General features: G+C 42.2%; 1 protein-coding gene across 1 annotated transcript in view; it reads right to left on the reverse strand.

Moving 5' to 3' along the window:
- Positions 1–205: 205 nt before the first annotated feature.
- CD247 (CD247 molecule) overlaps positions 206–14,824 on the reverse strand; it is a 42,625-nt gene continuing 28,006 nt past the window's right edge. Inside the window, exons 2-8 of the mRNA XM_083737524.1 lie at positions 11,090–11,193; positions 8,608–8,664; positions 5,223–5,309; positions 4,596–4,631; positions 2,850–2,906; positions 2,463–2,498; positions 206–1,948 (exon numbers count right to left, since the gene is read on the reverse strand). Of these exons, the coding sequence (XP_083593650.1) occupies positions 1,880–1,948; positions 2,463–2,498; positions 2,850–2,906; positions 4,596–4,631; positions 5,223–5,309; positions 8,608–8,664; positions 11,090–11,193 (446 nt within the window). The 3' untranslated portion in view covers positions 206–1,879. The remainder of the gene's footprint in view (positions 1,949–2,462; positions 2,499–2,849; positions 2,907–4,595; positions 4,632–5,222; positions 5,310–8,607; positions 8,665–11,089; positions 11,194–14,824) is intronic.

Consider the following 14,824-nt stretch of genomic DNA (forward strand, 5'->3'; position numbering starts at 1 on the left):
TTGGTCCTACAATAAATATTGCTGCCCTTCTAAACTGTCCTAAAAGTCAGTATCTGTGCACCCTTGTTTAGCTTTAAATCTTAAGGTTTTGTAGGACTTATTGCTCCTTTTCATTAAGCTCTTTTTCCCCTTTTACTTTCCACTGCAACATGGCACTATGAAGTTCAAACGAATCCAGAATAAGACCAGAAGAGGGAAAAGCAGGTATATTTAAGAAGCTTTTATTTAAAAATACACAGAACACATGGTTTCAGTTCTTTAGATAGAAAAACATTTTCTTTGTTCTTTTCAACTTAATTTATAGATTTAAAGCTCCAGAAGTGTATTTTTGAAAGATCAGATTTAGGCTGTGTACACCCCATACATTTAACCACCTCTGCCCAGTGCCGGATTTACATATAAGCTAAAAAGAGCTATATAGCTTGGGGCCCTACTCTCTTGGAGGCCTCCCAAAAAATTAAAGGGAAAAAACTGGATGTGTATTTCCAATATATAAGATGAACTGAAATACAATTAAGATGTTTAACAATTACTTTGATAAAATGCATATTTTGTTATGTGCAAATGGCTTTAGATACCTATTAGGTCCATAAATTACCATATAGCATATATTCAACACAAAAAAGAGCGACAATTTGTGGTTGACAAAGGACAGCTGGACATACAAAGGGCCTCATCAAACCTAAATCCAGCCCAAGAATCCTAGGATCTGTAGTTTAAGGGTGCTGGGAATTGCTCTGTAAGGAATAAACTACAGCCCCTGAGTTTGGGAAGTGGTATGAGTTCTGACAAGCAGACTCTCACTTCCATTTTGCTGATAGAGATGTATGTGAACCCTTTTTGGATCAACCAGTCTGATAAGATGGGCAGAAGGAATAAAATTCCTCTGTGAAACTAGGTAAGGGAAATAGATTCAAGGTATAAAATTCTCTGCCTGGGGAAAAAGCATAATAGGCAGCTGTTACTTCCCACGTCCTAAGGCTACAACTCTAAACACACTATGGAGTAAATCCACTGGCTATTCCTTTGTGTAAACATGCTCCCCAGCTAATTCCCCCCTTGCTCCACTGGTATTAAGCTCACTTAACCAGGACTGCAGCACCTGACAAGTTTGATCAGGATTCTGTCTTAACAGGAATTTGAAGCATCTACATTTAAAACAGGAGGTAATGTATTACTCATTTCAACCAACCATATGTCCTGTGGAAGAAGAACCTACTTCTATTCTCTTAACTATGGGAACATACTGTCTGTGCCTGCCCATACTTCTCATGCAGCATAAGTCAATTTTCATATTAAATCCCTTTAGCAGTGCATGTTTACTCAAAAGAATGCCCTATTGCACTCAGTCCAAGGTCAATGGTGGTGCATGTTTTTGTATCTTGGCAAAAGAGTGTTTAAAAAGGTCCTTCAGGGCAATGGTGATACACTGTATATCTCCTCCCCCAAACCCCAATTGCTATTTATAAATAAAAACCCAAACCTATAACAAGAGAGGGGGGCAGTTAACCTGTTGGTGCTCAGAATTATCTGATGTTTTGGAACGAAATCCTTCCACATGAGCAACATTTTTTAATGCACATTTAGCTTCAAAAAACATCTTTCTCCAGGAAAGAAAATGACTTTGAAATAGCCATCACAACAGCTGGTCTTAAATTTTATCTGAGCAACAACATGGTGCCCAAGCTCTATAGCTATGTACACTTTGAAAGCTACAACTTGAAATTAGTTTTAAAAAGGAGCTTTGGTTTTTATGCTCATGTAAAAGTGGTATTTGTTGTAGAAGGCAACAGATTTCTGAACAGATCATCTTGAGAATGGTAATCAAGATTCCTGCTCGCCATGGAGTTAGTTCTCCTCTTGCTAGACTCAACTGTAGCTAGTAAGGAGGTGGTAGGGGCTGCATTTGAAGGACATCGTATGTATCCTTCGTTGCTTTGCTGAGACCCTGATAAAGAAAGATAAGATGACTCAAAGTTATAACTAAATCAATATAACTGTAGTTATTAATCAGAAGTACTAAGTCCATATGCCCCTGCTAAAAATAAGTCCAACAACTCTGGCTTTCTATCCAGAGTAAATAAAGGTGACAGGCTGAGATTCATAGCAAGGCAAAAGTCCTGCTTAGGAGAAGAATGTGACTGGTCCATTGTTTGTTGGAGGAAGCAAAGTTGTATACTGCCCTTAGAAGCGCCTCTGTACTTGTTCCTTCACAGACTGCATTAACACCTCTGGGCAAGCAAAAATATTCTCTTAGGTGGCTCAAAGTGAGGAACAGGGCACTTGCTCTGTTCTCCCATTGTAGAAAGGTGATCCAAATTGACAGGGTGCATGTATGCCAGAAACTAATTGAAGCAAAGGCAAACAAGATTCCTGTGTGAGCTGTTTTTGTGCAGCTTGCTTCCATAGGATTGTGACCCTGAAGTTTGTAGGGAGATAGGCTTGCTATCGCTGTGCCTTACCTGATAAACTGTTTCACTGCCTTTGCCACGTCGTCTCTGAAAAAAAGAAGCCCAGCATCAATACAAAATCTTTTTGCCCATGCAAATAATTACACTCACACTTGGCTCAATTTAACTGGGGGAAGTGGGAGGCTTGCTTCTGATTGGTCTTTTAAGAAGGTGCTGCACAATCTGACTCAACTGCCCCTTAATCAGTAATAAATAAAAATTATAAAGCACAGAAGTGTCATTCAAACAATATCAAAAGGGTGAGGAGGATACTATAACTTCTGTTTTGCTTGACAGTACTGCTTTAAATAAAGGGTAGGGAAAAAGCAGGCAGAGTAGTGCCTGAAGCCACCTTGGCACCTTATGTGTAGAGCTAAATTGGCAAGAAGTGTCACTTACCTCTCCTTTCTTTCCAATTTCACTGTATGCTTCAGCCATCTTATCCCGCTGTAGAGCCTGGCCATGGAAGATCAGAAAATAGTGTCAGCACGAATAAAATTAAAGTACTGTTTTCTGTCATACCACTCCTCTTTGTCAGAGATAAGAAACCATGGACTCTCCCTCCAGATGTTCTTCCAGCTCACATCAACCCCAGCAAGCAATGTCCAGTGGTCAGGGACGATAAACATTGTAGTCTAGCATCATCTAGAGAGCCACCTACAGGTTCTCTATCCTTGCTATATAGATATAACAAAACAATACTTTCCCTGTGTTCATTCATGGGAGAGGAGATGTGATTGGTGGTCCAGACTAAGGCAATGTTTCTTCCTTCACATTGCAGTTAGACTTGAAAGAAACCACTTGTTGAGTACAGTAAAAAAACTCCTTTCAAGTCTACTTGCAGAAGGGGGGATGCTGCAGGCCAGATGGGGAGACCCTGCAGGTCAGCACTTACTCTTGATTTATACTCTCTTTATTTGGTAATTTCCCCCCATGTGAAATAGGTCCCTGCTACTCCCATACTACAGACACGGGAGGATTTCAATGTTGCACTAATTGAGCATCCCTTGGTGGGCTACTAGTTGCATAAGGAAAGGGCAGGAAGCCTTGTGGCAGGTCACACAGCAGATTGCTGTAGTCAACAGTACTTCCTCCTGTACAACAAACTTGCACTACCACAACTGGGGTGGGTGCTGGGGAATACTACCCCACAGAGCAGGTTGGGGAAAACTCTGGCCCTTCAGATGTTGCTGAACTTCTGCTCCCAATATCCCTGGCCATTGGCCATGTTTGCTGGGGCTAATGGGAGTTGGAGTCCAACATGATATGAAGGGCCAATGGTTTTCCCATGCCTGCCATACAGTCTGTTCAATTGCACATTCTACCTGTCATTAATGGCATACAATCATTTGAAAAGTGATTACATGGAGCCTTATGCTTTGCTTTCCTAAAGTTCAGTGCTTGTGACTTTGGAACCAATTGCTGATACCGCAGTAGCACCTCAATGCCTGAGAAGCAGCAATTCCAGCAATAGTTTTTCTTCTCTCCCTCAAGTTACACTAAGGGAGGGATGCAGCAGCTAGATAGAAACAAGGAGTAGGAATACAGAAGATAAACCCAGCTGGGAGGAGGCAAGAGAGAGGTTCGTTTACACACCTCACAAGGAAAGGAAATAAGCTATTTCATGGCAGCTGTTTGCTGCAGCAGAGGAAAATATCACAAACAGCATGCTGCTGAAATGGCATAGGAATAGACATGCACACATGTAAAAAAAGTTTGCATGCAGGTGCAGAAAACGTTAAAAAGAAAGAAAAAGTGGACTCCAGCAGAGTGAGGCTAAAATGCAACAGATCAGTTTTTGTAAACCAAAGCAGACTGCTTTTGGGGTTCATTAACAGCATGAAAACAAGCTGGGTCTTGAAACACCTTCTGGGAGAGGTATTTGGCACCCATGGGCTCACAAACAGTCAAACAAATACACTGGCAAATCGTCATATGTGTGCAAAAAGAGAGAAATTAATGAGGGTGATGCCTACATGGTAGCACAATTTACTTCCCAGTGTTGTTTCAGATGTCTTTAGGTGGGTTTTATGTGAAGGTGGCTGGTCATTTTAGAAAACTGAAAAGCAATTTAGAAAAATTCTAGACAATATGGCAAGAAACCAAAACGCTTTTCTGAAATGGTCAGTTCTTGGTTTTACTTACACTGTAAACTCTGTCCTGAGCTTGCTTTCTTCTGTGCTGAAAAGGGGAGGAAAAAACAAGCAGTTCTTGCAACTGTTCTTGTGGACAATATCAAAAAAGTATTTGGGGATGTGCAAGGCATTGCAGAGATTCTTACAGAGATGCTAGTCTTGGATTAGTCACAAAATTTCTAGCTGCATTTGACGATGCATGAAGCGTTATCCTGAGTTGCTGGTATATGTACACATGGCAGTGGGAAGGGGGCTATCTTGATAGCACTGACATCCTGACATATATAATGTGTGAATGATCCTTTGTCTCTATTCAGTCCACAGTCTATGGGGCTGAAACATTGCAATTTAGTGGCTTAATCAAACCACATGCGTGTGCACCCACCCACCCACCCACCCCAGTAACTCAGAGTAGCACTTCATGCACCTAAGGAAGTGGACTGTAATCCACAAACCTTATTCCATCCTTAATAATAAATCTATTAGTCTTTAAAGTGCCATCAGATTCTTTGCTGTTTTAGGAGAGGTCAGGGATGCCATGTCCCAGTGGCAGCCTGAGCTGGGCTGACATTTTCTCTGCACGGAAAAGAGTGGCCTGAATTTAATAAAAGGACCAGGATGAGATGAGTGAAGGTACCTGGGCTTTCCCCCCTCCTTCAATGTCAGCATCTGTCTGTTTCGCTCCCAGCGATGCATATTCATCTCTGGTTCCATGAGACAATTTCTGAAATGAAATATATAGATAGGGACATTTACAAGAATGACAGCTCATTGGTAAGTTGCAGTCCAGAGCTCCTAACGGGCTGACCAGTACTGTGTCTTCAAAATAGACTCAAAAACAAACATGAGCTCAGTGAATCACATTCTGTTATGTTAAAACCATCCCATAAAATCCTGGTCCTAGACTCAAGTTGCTAACACTTTCCCCAATCCTTCCGCAGTCAAGGGATTAATTAAGAAATTAATTCCATCTAGTCCAGCATTATTTTCTCTCCGTGGCCTATGCTGAGCGCAACACTCTTCTGGACCATACCTGGGTCATACCAGGTATTCAGAGGCATACTGCCCCCAATGCCAGAGATAATACAGCCATTGTAACTAGTAGCTGTTGATGATCTCCAGGAATTTGTCTAGACACCTTTGAAAACTCATAAGTTGGTGACCATCTGTACATCTTGGGGCTGCAAATCCCATAATTCAACTCTGTGTTGTGCTGAGAAGTACTTGCTTCCTGAATCTCCCACCATCCACCTTTCATGGGATGCCAATGCAGGCTTCCTAGTGACCTCTCATATAAACCCTTCCACTCACAAGGGCCGTCCCAAACTTTTCTGCCAATGATCCTTCTCTCTACTACTGCAGGGCTGCCTCTCATTGCAGGAGAGAATAGCCATAGTCACAGTCCCATGCACAGCCCTTGTACAACAGGCCTCTGTCTTCACCTTCCTTTTAGCATTAGAGCAGCTGGCTCTTATACTAAACAGGAAACCGAGCTGGCCACACATAGAGTCTTTATGGCAGCAACATGGTGTAAGCTGCACGTGCAAGCTCATTCTCTCTTCTAGCAGGAGCCAACCAGAATCTCTTGATTCTAAACAGGAAAACAAGGTTAACCCTGCTTTCACATAGGACACTGCTGTGAAGAACTCATGTAGGTCGTGCTCTCTCCTCCTTCAAAGCCCACAAACCATCTGTCTCTAGACTTTAGGCCAGAATAGGACCACTATATGTGTAGCCATTTCCCCATAACCACACAAGGCTTCCCTTGCTTATTGACTGATTTAAGAATTTAGAAATTGCTCTACAGTAAAAGAATACCTGAGTGGTGTACAAAAATAGACTGGGTGGGATACTATGTTAGGCTAAGGGCATCATTTTGTCAGTACAAGCATTTCTGCTTTCCTGATAGAATGATCTCCCTCTCCTCCTCTTGACTCTCCCAAGCAGATTTATGGAGGGTGCAGGGGGAGAGGTTCCATTGCACTAAAGGAATTTGTAGCACTGGCTTCTGCTGGAACAACCTGTGTTATTATGAAATATAATATGAATTTTTAAACAATATTCAAAATGTGAAGCCAGCTAGAATAAAATGTTGCAGAAATAAAAAGGGTGATTTGAGAAGAGCTTTTTTCATTGAATCATAGACCAGTAGAGTTGGAAGGGACCACAAACATCATCTAGTCCTGCCCCCTGCAATGTGGGAATGTTTTGCCCAGCAAAACCCACAACCCTGAGCTTAAGAGTCTCATGTTCTACCGACAGACCCATTCAGTCTCCTGCAAACATCCAACACACAGATTTCCTTCCATGGGTGTAAATCAACACTGAAAGCAACCATTTTATATATTTCCAGTGCTTATAGATTTACACAGTATCCAAAGTGGTTTACACAACATCAAAAAATAAATAAATCGCAGTGTATTTAAAACAAAAACCACATGTAAAAGTGTAAGTTCCACAAATAGGCAGTGTTTAAACCAAACAATATTGGCAATAGCATTCTGGAGGGAAAGAATTCCAGAGAACTGCTGCTACAATGCTAAAAAAAAACCCAACATGTTCAAGTCATGTCAGGCTTTACTGCACGAGCATGTGGCACTGTCAAGAAATCTTCATCCACAGATCTAAGTGACTGGCTTATCAGCTATCCTGGTCCAGAACTGTAATATGGCCCAGGAGCAAACTGGAAATTCATGCAATGCTTTCAACAGAGGTGTCATATGTTGACAGGTTGCCCCACAGACCAACAATAGCTGCAGTTTCTGGACCAAATTCAAGTGTGTTCCAGTAATCAAGCCTAGAGGTTACCAATGCGTGGGCCACTTTCTCCAAGCCACCCCTGTCAAGAATGGTTGCAACTGCCAAACCAGCCCAAGCTGACAAAAAGCACTCTTGGACATGGAATACATCTGAGTTTCCAGTGGCAATGCCCCAATTACACAACTACCCAGAACAGCTGATGGACCAGTTTCCTGGACCTAGGAACCACTCACCCACAGGGCCTCCAACATGATTGGCAGCTGATTGCCTGGCACAATCCCCTCTCAGCAATGGGCATACACCTGGTTGGTTGGGAGATGATTGCCTGTGGTGAGCACCTATCAGATACTTGCTACATTCCAGTTTTGGGCTATTGACATAATGGAGGAATGTGCAGGAGTAACATGCAAAAGGTAAAGTATGGGTGGGGCAATGGAAACACTCTTGAGTATTTCTGTACATATTATCAGAGCAGAGCACTGCCATCTCTTTCATAGCAAATAGGTAAGCCAGGTAAGCCAAAGGTTGCCTTACTCTAGACTTTAATCTAGTGATTAAAAATAGAAGAATACACTTGAGAGTGCTGCCCTATCCAGAAACTCCTTAGAAGGTATGTTTCTTTCAAATTCTTAAAGTGGGGAAGCAGCAAAGCAAAACCACTATTTTAATTAGTATGGAGAAGACCACACACTGAAAGACGAGAGTATATTCCAAATGGAATATAGTTAATCTAGTTAACTGGGAGGCGATCTACTGGATGCTGTAATTTCATTTGATATAAAACTGGATCTGCATGCTCCTCATTGTGGAGGGGCTGCCACCCACACTGTGCTTTGAAGTACCAACTCTTGGGGCTTCAAAGTGCAGCAGCATCTGACATCCCTAAGACCACCTGTTTAATTTGGTCCACCAGGAGAACAGATTAAGATCTGGTCCACCAGACAGAAAAGATTGTCCACTTCTGATTTAAACCTAACTCCTGAGACCCACTACTGATACCTCTATTGCCAGAAAATCTCACTGCCATTAACTCTCCACCCTTGCTAAGCTGGGGGAACTTGAGAGGACTCTGAACAAAAGGGGTAATGAATTTTAAAAATCCGCTTAGGATTTGCCCAGACTCTGGAGGAGTCCTAGTTGAATCTTGAGGGCAGATCCATGAAATCTGGTCTCATTTAATTGTCTGTCCTATTATAATTATTTTATTTTATTTGTGAAATAAAAATCATTCAATTTCAAGAAGACATAAGTTTAGTACTTACATTATATAGGTCCTCTGAATTCTGAGAAGTTTGAGGTTCAGGAGAGCCTTTGCTTATCTGGAAAACACAAAGCCCATTTCTATCTCTGAATGTGACTTTAACAGGATAATTTCTGCTAGTGATTTATAAATGGTGCTTTATAAACCCACAACCCACACATTTCATGGCGATTCCAATATTCCAATATCTCTTGTTCCCAAATTCAAATAATGCCAGTTATGTAAGTGTATGAAAACTGCAAATTAAAAATGCACGTAAAAATGTAGATTCATCATAGAATTTCTAGATCTTTGGTCATCTTTTCCTAAACTCTCAGGAACTATGCATACATTGTGATATGCAGAACACCAAGCCGTTAAGAAGATCAAACATGTATTAGGATATTAATAGAGTACTGAAAAGTTTCTCTGCAATGTTCTTGCAATCTTATCCTAACTTTATTTGCAGCTAAACAACCTCCTAGTGGCAATGGTAGAGATTTACCCATTTGTTGGTAAATGGAAAAACGGTTCCAAAGTAAGTATTGTTCATCAGGCACCTTTTAATGGCAGGTATGAAATCTCAAATTTCCAAGAGGGAAAGTGTTTTGTTTTGTTTTGTTGTTTTGTTTTTAATTAGTTATTACTAAAAGTTTTCTTGTGTAACAAAAAAAGTACATATAGCATCTCTACTTTCAGTTCATAGAATCTTTTTCACAGTTCGTTTACATTTGGTACGAGGTACCGTTGTCATAGACATTATGCGGGGGGCATAAGTGGCAGAAAAAACACTCATTTAACTTCTCTCACAAAAAACATGAATGAATTCCAAATTCCTGCACCTCCCATCCTCAGAATGATGGGGAATTTCCAACACAGAACTATACCATATCACTTACGAAGTGCACCACATAATCCCATAGAAGACGGAATGAAATGAATGGGTACACGTGGAAATAGATAAAACCAGAAACACCCCCACTACAGTGTACACAAGAGGGAAAGTTGCATTGAAGGTTGGCAACAGGATTGCATCTTCCCTTCTCTCTCTTTGTACTTCTTGTCTCTGTATACACTGCTTATCTGTGTGTGAATATGAATACAGAGTGGGAAAGGCAAAAGATTCAGTCTTTACATTGATAACTCAGCTTGCAAAGGCGTCACCTGAGGACCACAAACAGCAGCTGCCACCATTTCAAATGTATTTCATTAGGTTTGAAGGGATGGTTTTTGCTTTTCACTTGGCCAATATCTGAGGCTGGAAGCAAGCAGCTGGTTGTCAATTGACTTACTCCTCGATCAGAATCTCAGTGGTAAAACAGAGAAACCCTTTCACTGGGGTACTTTATCATGCCCTCCCTAATGATCACTATCTTGACTTGGCAATGGGCAGAAGTTTTGACTCCAGTAGTTATAAACAATATGTATCAGGCAGTGGGAATGTAAACCAAATTCTTTACCCTCAGGCTACCTCATGAAAGGTTTCCAATGTTAAGGTCAGCTGTTTTCTGCTGGAGGCAAGCATCGCGGCCCCTTCTTGCCAATTTTGGCCACTGCCTATTTTCACTTCTTCATTTAAAGCTTTCTTCTTCTGTATTTAATGCCAGTGAGAAAAGGGACCAAGTTTTCTGACATACTGTTGCTTCCTGCTTATAGGTCAGCAGGGGGAACTTCCAGCCCATCTGCCTCATTAGGTCAGCCACACTTCTCCATTCGGCCCGCAAGGCCATTTCAGCCAAGCCACACCCACACAGGACTGAACTCTGCACATCAGCAGATACACAGGATATTCAGGTGTATATGGTTTCAGAGAGAAAAAAGTCTCTTGAGCCAAATGTAGAAGACTGGCAGGTGAAGTTTAGCTTGCAGGCCAGAGATTTCCCACCTGGTCCTAAGGAATCAATGAAGAGACCGCAAAGTGCCAGGCATCTCCAGTGACTTCTCAGGATACCCTCCTTCAGGAATGGGGAACCTGTGGTCCTCCAGATGTGGCTGGATTTCAACTGTCATCACCCCAGGTGCCCAAGTCAGCATGGCCAGTGGTCAGGGGTGATGGGAATTGTAGTCCAGCAAGGACACCGGTTTACCATCCTTGCACGACTTCCTTGTTCCATCTAGCGATCCCAGAAAGGGCTTGGGAGGATCTAGCAAGTTTAAATAAACCTACTGCTGAGTGGTGAGAAGTTCCTTAGCACAAGGCATCTTTGAATTCCTGAGGTTATACATGACTGTATAACCATTCAAAGCATTGTCCAGCATACCAGGTGCCCAATGGAATGCTCTGTTGAAATGCTGAAATTTCCAAACACCATGGTTCCTCAAATGGATCCAAGTGACCAACAGCTCATCAGTACTCATCCTTAATCTCAGGTTGGAAAAAGTGGGTGGAATTGGTGCAGGAAATTGAAGACACAGAGTTTACAAATAAAAATAAAGTTTCCCAGGTCATTCCTTGTATGTTTAAAATGGGAAGACACTTGATCTTTAAGAGGCTTAGGACTCACCTTTAGTTTTACGAAACAGGCTGTGATGATTATAGCATAAATCAAGAGGATCCCATCCAGAATGTAGCAGAGTCTTGGATCTGTCAGGCCTAGTGCATTGGCATCTGCATTAAAAAACAAACAAACCCATGTGTTGATTATTGAGAAAGTTGCCCTGTACTGAGTCCAGAGTCAAACTACTGGTTCCCCTCACTCAGTATTGTCTACATTGACTGGCAGTGGCTCTTCGTGGCTTCAAATAGGTACTGCTCCAGCGGGAAGGTAAATGGTGTTTCCGTGTGCTGCTCTGGTTTGCCAGAAGCGGCTTAGTCATGACCCGGAAGCTGTCTGCGGACAAACACTGGCTCCCTCGGCCTATAGAGCGAGATGAGCACCGCAACCCCAGAGTTGTCCGCGACTGGACCTAATAGTCAGGGGTACCTTTACCTTTAGCGACTAGAGATCAATAATACAAATGCTAATTGGGCAAATTATCTAACAGAGCCAGTGTGGTGTAGTGGTTAAGAGCGGCAGTCACATAATCTGGGGAACCGGGTTCGTGTCTCCGCTCCTCCACATGCAACTGCTGGGTGACCTTGGGCCAGTCACACTTCTGTGAAGTCTCTCAGCCCCACTCACCTCACAGAGTGTTTGTTGTGGGGGAGGAAGGGAAAGGAGGTTGTTAGCCGCTTTGAGACTCCTGAAGGGGAGTGAAAGGCGGGATATCAAATCCAAACTCTTCTTCTTCTTCTTCTAACAGACAAAGAGGTTGATAGGTTTCTTAGAATGACCACCTCTGGGTTTCATTAGAGATGTGATTGAACAGTTCACAAGACAGTAACATTTGCATGAATCGGTACCAATGTGCTGTCCACATTGTGTCAGTCATATATTTTAACAAACAAATTTTTCTGCACTTTATTTTGGAGTAAAAAAAAACACCCATCAAGCCACAATTCTGGCTCAGCAAGCTCCCTAGATTGCGAGACCATGCTGGTTTTGTTGCTAAAAAACACCCCCTTATCTGACTGCTGGTTATCCCCCAGATGTGCTGTTTATAGTAACAGTTGCCTAGACTGAGATGCATATCCCCATCCCTATCTAAAGACTCATCCAGCCTGCTCAATGGTTCCTAGAGAAACACTGCAAAAAAGGATGCAAGTATACTCTATATCCATATTCACATTTGCCTGCTCTAGAGGAAAGATTATGGTGCTGTCTTTGAAACAGCAGAGAAAATCAGAGGTGGGGATTAGAGGAAAATTCAGTACTCAGCAACTCAGATCCAAATAAAGTCACACTAAAGTCCCAGTGAAAATATTCAAAAGAGTATTGTGGCGCCTTAAAAATTTATTATGGCACAAGCTTTTGTGAATTCCAGTCTCATGACAATGATCAAACACCAACGGCCGCACTCTGGCTCTAACCCTTAACTGGTCATTCTAGAACAAAGGAGCTTCCAAGGGAGACTGAAATGTGAAACTACTGAATTACAGTTCATCAAGAGACTCAGTGCTATTACTTGTGGACTCAATCAGGGCAGGGTTTTTTAATCACACTATGTGTCATTAATGGGCTTACCAATGTCAGGGTTTTCTCATCACCAACATCTTTTTTGTGAATGGCCAAATAGCCATTTGTATACTTTTATGCACTTTCATTGCCTTTTGATCTGGCTGTTTACAATTCCCTCCCCACTACCATGTGTATAGACACCTGCACTTCAGGATAATGCTTAATGCATCTGATGAAGTCAACTGTACAAAAGCTGCTGCCATAATGAATGTATGAAGTCTTTTAAGGTGCTGCAAAATTCTTTGTTGGCTACTCCTCAGGAAAATGAAATTAATTGAACTTAAAACAATTGCATGAAATTGAGTATAGATTTCAATGGGATTAAAGCACAATCTCAATGAAGGCCAGTTAAAGGTTGATCAGAATAAACACGAGTATGTATCACATGGAACAAAGTCAAGTTACAGCAACATTTAAAGAGGACAGTCTCTCATACATGTACACTTTCATGTTTATGGCACATGTGATTGTTCTTCAGGAGTATTGGGCAGCTCTCTGGTTCACATATTAATACAAGAAATGAAAATTGCAATCCAATGCATGTCTACTCAAAAGATCAAATGGAGCTCCCAGGTTAATGGGTATAGCAGTGGTTCTCAAACATTTTTCTCTGGGCCACGCTTTTAGAATAAAAATGTGCTCGCGCCGCACTTAATTATTGATAAGAAATACATTTAGGATTATCCTCAGTATCACTTGATGCTTTTGTTCTTGTTTGGAAACGTTACCTATCCATGTTAATGACTGTTTTAAGCGAGTCCCATATGTGTGCAACCACGCATGCATGCATCGCACCGCACCAAACCTGGAAGTGACCAAAAAAATCCCAAAAAGTGTCTCTTGGTAAAAGTAAGCCTCTTGGCACGCTGTTTCATTGGTTTGTCATGACACGGTTTGATTTTATGTTTCAATCAAATGCAGTCATAACTTTCCATTCTTGGGGAAACTGCCCTACTCATGCTGACTCCATTCCATGTGTGGAGAGGCTGTAGTTCAGTCATGGAGCACATGGTAGTGGGTTCAGTCTCTAGCTACAGCTGAGAAAAGCTTCTGTCTGAAGTGCCAGCGAGCCAGTGTCAGTAGGTGTAGACAGTACCAAGCTAGATGGAAAAAAACTGTCAATTTCTTTGCAATTGTCCAATTGTGGTTTAAAACAGTGCCATGAGGTGTAAGCGTCCTTTTCAGAGAAACCTGCTAAATGAAAATTTGCACATCTTAACAAAATACTGAACTCTTTCAGCCCTACTAGGAAGGGTAGCCCCCATAAGAGACAGGTTAAAAACAACAGCAGCAGTCTGTTTCCCAACAGATTAGCCTGCTGAAGTTTCATTGTAACAAGATAGTTTTGTTGAAGCACGAGATTGGAAGTCACTATAAAGGAAAGGAAACCTGTGCGCTCGAGGTAAAATGGAGCTCAGCTTCTGACATCAGTGCAAAGAGTTCCCTTGGCTGTTTGTGGCATTCGGTGTGGTTACGCTAAGTGTTTACAGCCCCCCTCCACTCTGATCTGACAGCTGTGCCTCCTGCCTGCAAGGTTTCCTGAGTGCAACGTTTCCTCTACTAAGTTTCAAGACCAAGTGCAGCAAACGATTATGCCATAAAGCAGGGATGGGAAAGCTGTGGCTGTCCAGATTCAGCTACAGCTGATGAGTCTGGAACAGAGGAAGTTGCCATACCTTGGCAGACCATTAGGACCCATCAAGCTCAGCATTGTCGGAGACCCACCTAAAAATGCTGGGTGTTGAACTGAGACCTTCTGCACACAAAGTGGATGTTCTATCACTGCTCTACCCTTGCTGAAATCCAACAACGCAGGGGAGGGGCACAGTAGTCCCCACCTCTGCAATGAGAGGTGCTCCTTTTTGTTGCTGATATTGTGATCACCAAGGATTAAGAGCCAGTAGAAGTGCCTGGCATGCTCTGGTCCATGGGGTCACAAAGAGTCGGACACGACTAAACAACAACAACAAGGCTGAATGCAAACTCCAAGACGTGTAAGAAAAAGCGAGATTCTGAAGAGATGCAGGGCACAGTTTCCTTCCACTCTTGTAGACGTACTTCTACATCTACAACACACTAAGAACCAAAGCAATAGGAAGCTTTCATAGAACAAGAAAAAGGGGACTGGAATTTAGAACAACTGTCTAGCCAAGAGCAAGCTGGGAGAGTTTCTTCTCAGCC

This window comes from Podarcis gaigeae (genome assembly GCF_964106915.1).
Source record: "Podarcis gaigeae genome assembly, chromosome: 4".
Taxonomy (NCBI): domain Eukaryota; kingdom Metazoa; phylum Chordata; class Lepidosauria; order Squamata; family Lacertidae; genus Podarcis; species Podarcis gaigeae.